This window comes from Xiphophorus couchianus, chromosome 6 (assembly GCF_001444195.1).
Source record: "Xiphophorus couchianus chromosome 6, X_couchianus-1.0, whole genome shotgun sequence".
Classification (NCBI taxonomy): domain Eukaryota; kingdom Metazoa; phylum Chordata; class Actinopteri; order Cyprinodontiformes; family Poeciliidae; genus Xiphophorus; species Xiphophorus couchianus.
Window position 1 is genome coordinate 17,516,314 of NC_040233.1, and position 2,142 is coordinate 17,518,455.

Consider the following 2,142-nt stretch of genomic DNA (forward strand, 5'->3'; position numbering starts at 1 on the left):
AACACTTAAGTAAAACAACTAAATTTTCTAAGTGAACTTGATTGCATTCTAAATAGAATTGAATTGGTAAGCACATAACTTTAATCTGTCAAAATGATTGGACTGAATAAGCACATTTCTGTAAATAATTTGAATCTATTGAGAAAATATTTTAGATAGTTTTGTGAATGGTGCTATGCAAAGCAAACCAAAAACAATTTAGATTGTATTTGAACAGAAACAGTGAGGGATGCAGTTAAGTTAAATGTACAAATATATGTATGGTTGGCTCACAAGTTATGCATAAAACAAATTACTGCCAAATGTGAAAAGAAAAATCCCCAAAAGGGAAAATTTAAAAAGGTTCTGAAGTTAGTGAATGGTAGGCTTTGTCAAGGGCCTCATACAATCTTCAGCTAGCCTTTACATCCAATAACATGTGAAACAAGATTGATGCCAATTTAAAATCTATTAAAGTAGGGGGGGGGGGGGGTTATCTGGAAAAAAAAAAAACAACTTAAACAATTTGTTTTAGGCAATTTGCATTTTAAAAACTCCTCCACTGCGGCTTTGTCAGATTATAATATATACAATGCTGCCACCTAGCGTAGATAATTGCACCATTTCAGAAATGGAAAAAAAAGAGAGGGAAAAAAAAGAAAGAACAAATACAACAAAATGTAGACAGTTTTTATATGCATTTATTTAGGTGATCACTTTGGGGGTGGGGGAAGAACCAAACAAAACAAACGCAAAAAACGCAGATTTCAGCTGAAGTATTCACTTGGAGCTGGTGTACTTCGTCACCGCCTTGGTGCCCTCGGACACGGCGTGCTTGGCCAGTTCCCCGGGCAGCAGCAGTCTGACGGCGGTCTGCACCTCCCTGCTGGTGATGGTGACGCGCTTATTGTACTGAGCAAGGCGAGACGCTTCGGTGGCGATTCGCTCGAACAGGTCGTTCACGAAGGAGTTCATTATACTCATGGCACGGCTAGAAATGCCTGTATCCGGATGAACCTACAGGTAAGTAAAACAGAACATGTTAAAGCAGTTTAAAACGGGGAAAAAACCAACTGTAATTGTTTTCACTTCGCCCACCTGTTTTAGAACTTTATAGATGTACATTGCGTAGGTCTCCCTTCTTTTCGTTTTTCTTTTCACCTTTTTCTCGCTTGAACTCTTGCCTTTCTTTTTTGAAATGTCGTTGGTCATTTTTAAGCGGACGTCTGGATAGTACAGAAGCAATTATGCTGCGTTTCACCAAAAGCCGTTTTAATAGCTTGTCTTAATTAGTGACTGATTTAGTGCAACTGGTTCATTTCACGACCAACGAGATTCAATTAAACGTTAACGTAATCGTTTTCACCAAGCCCTTGGAGCGAGGGTAGCGCTTTTTTGTTATAGGAGTTTTCAATTAATGTTTGCTTTTTAACATATACATTTTTAAACGTTACTCATTTATTGACTCAAAGTAGACAGTGAGCACCCTTGGACATTTTAAAAATCAAAATCTAAAATGCACTTGCAATCCAATTTCCGTAGGAACTGTGCCATGGGGTGCAAGCGACACACCATAAAAGAAAACTTTAGGCAAAAAAAAATGCTTCGCACAGAACAAAACAATCCCAACACAAAACATAAAGTAGCCTAAAGGGAATTTTGTGCACACACAACTTTCCAGGCTGTAGATATTGATAAAAGTTTGGTATTGCACGCACTATTGATGTCCACTTGGTGGCAGACTTGCTTTATTTTTTTTTTTTAGACTTAATGGGAGACTATTGTTGAGTGCCTGGACTGCCATAATCCAATAAATAAATAATGAATGTATTAAACATTTTAAATAATCCATTATATGGTGATTCTACAATTCAAGGTCAGGTCCTGAACATCAAATCAGCTGGAGGTTTAAGACTGAAAGCTCACATGTGAGTCAAAAACTAGAAGCTATGACAACAGGTGCAATTGTTATTATTTAAATGGTGGAAGACGTGATATTGAAATGGAAAACATCAGCTTGCACAGAGATTTGGAAGTGCTAAGTGATTTTTTATTTTTTTATTTTTTTTTTTTACAGAAATGCACCCTGCAGAATGATCATATGCACACATGCAGTTGATTCAAAATTATTCATACCCCTGGCAGATTAAATGACTTTATCCT

General features: G+C 36.9%; 1 protein-coding gene across 1 annotated transcript; it reads right to left on the bottom strand.

Moving 5' to 3' along the window:
- Positions 1–658: 658 nt before the first annotated feature.
- Positions 659–1,241, bottom strand: h2bk1 (H2B.K variant histone 1). The gene is made up of 2 exons (XM_028020480.1): positions 1,078–1,241; positions 659–996 (listed from the first exon to the last, which is right to left on the bottom strand). The coding sequence occupies exons 1-2, from the start codon at positions 1,189–1,191 to the stop codon at positions 760–762; spliced, it is 351 nt and encodes a 116-aa protein (XP_027876281.1). The 5' UTR covers positions 1,192–1,241; the 3' UTR covers positions 659–759.
- Positions 1,242–2,142: the final 901 nt, after the last annotated feature.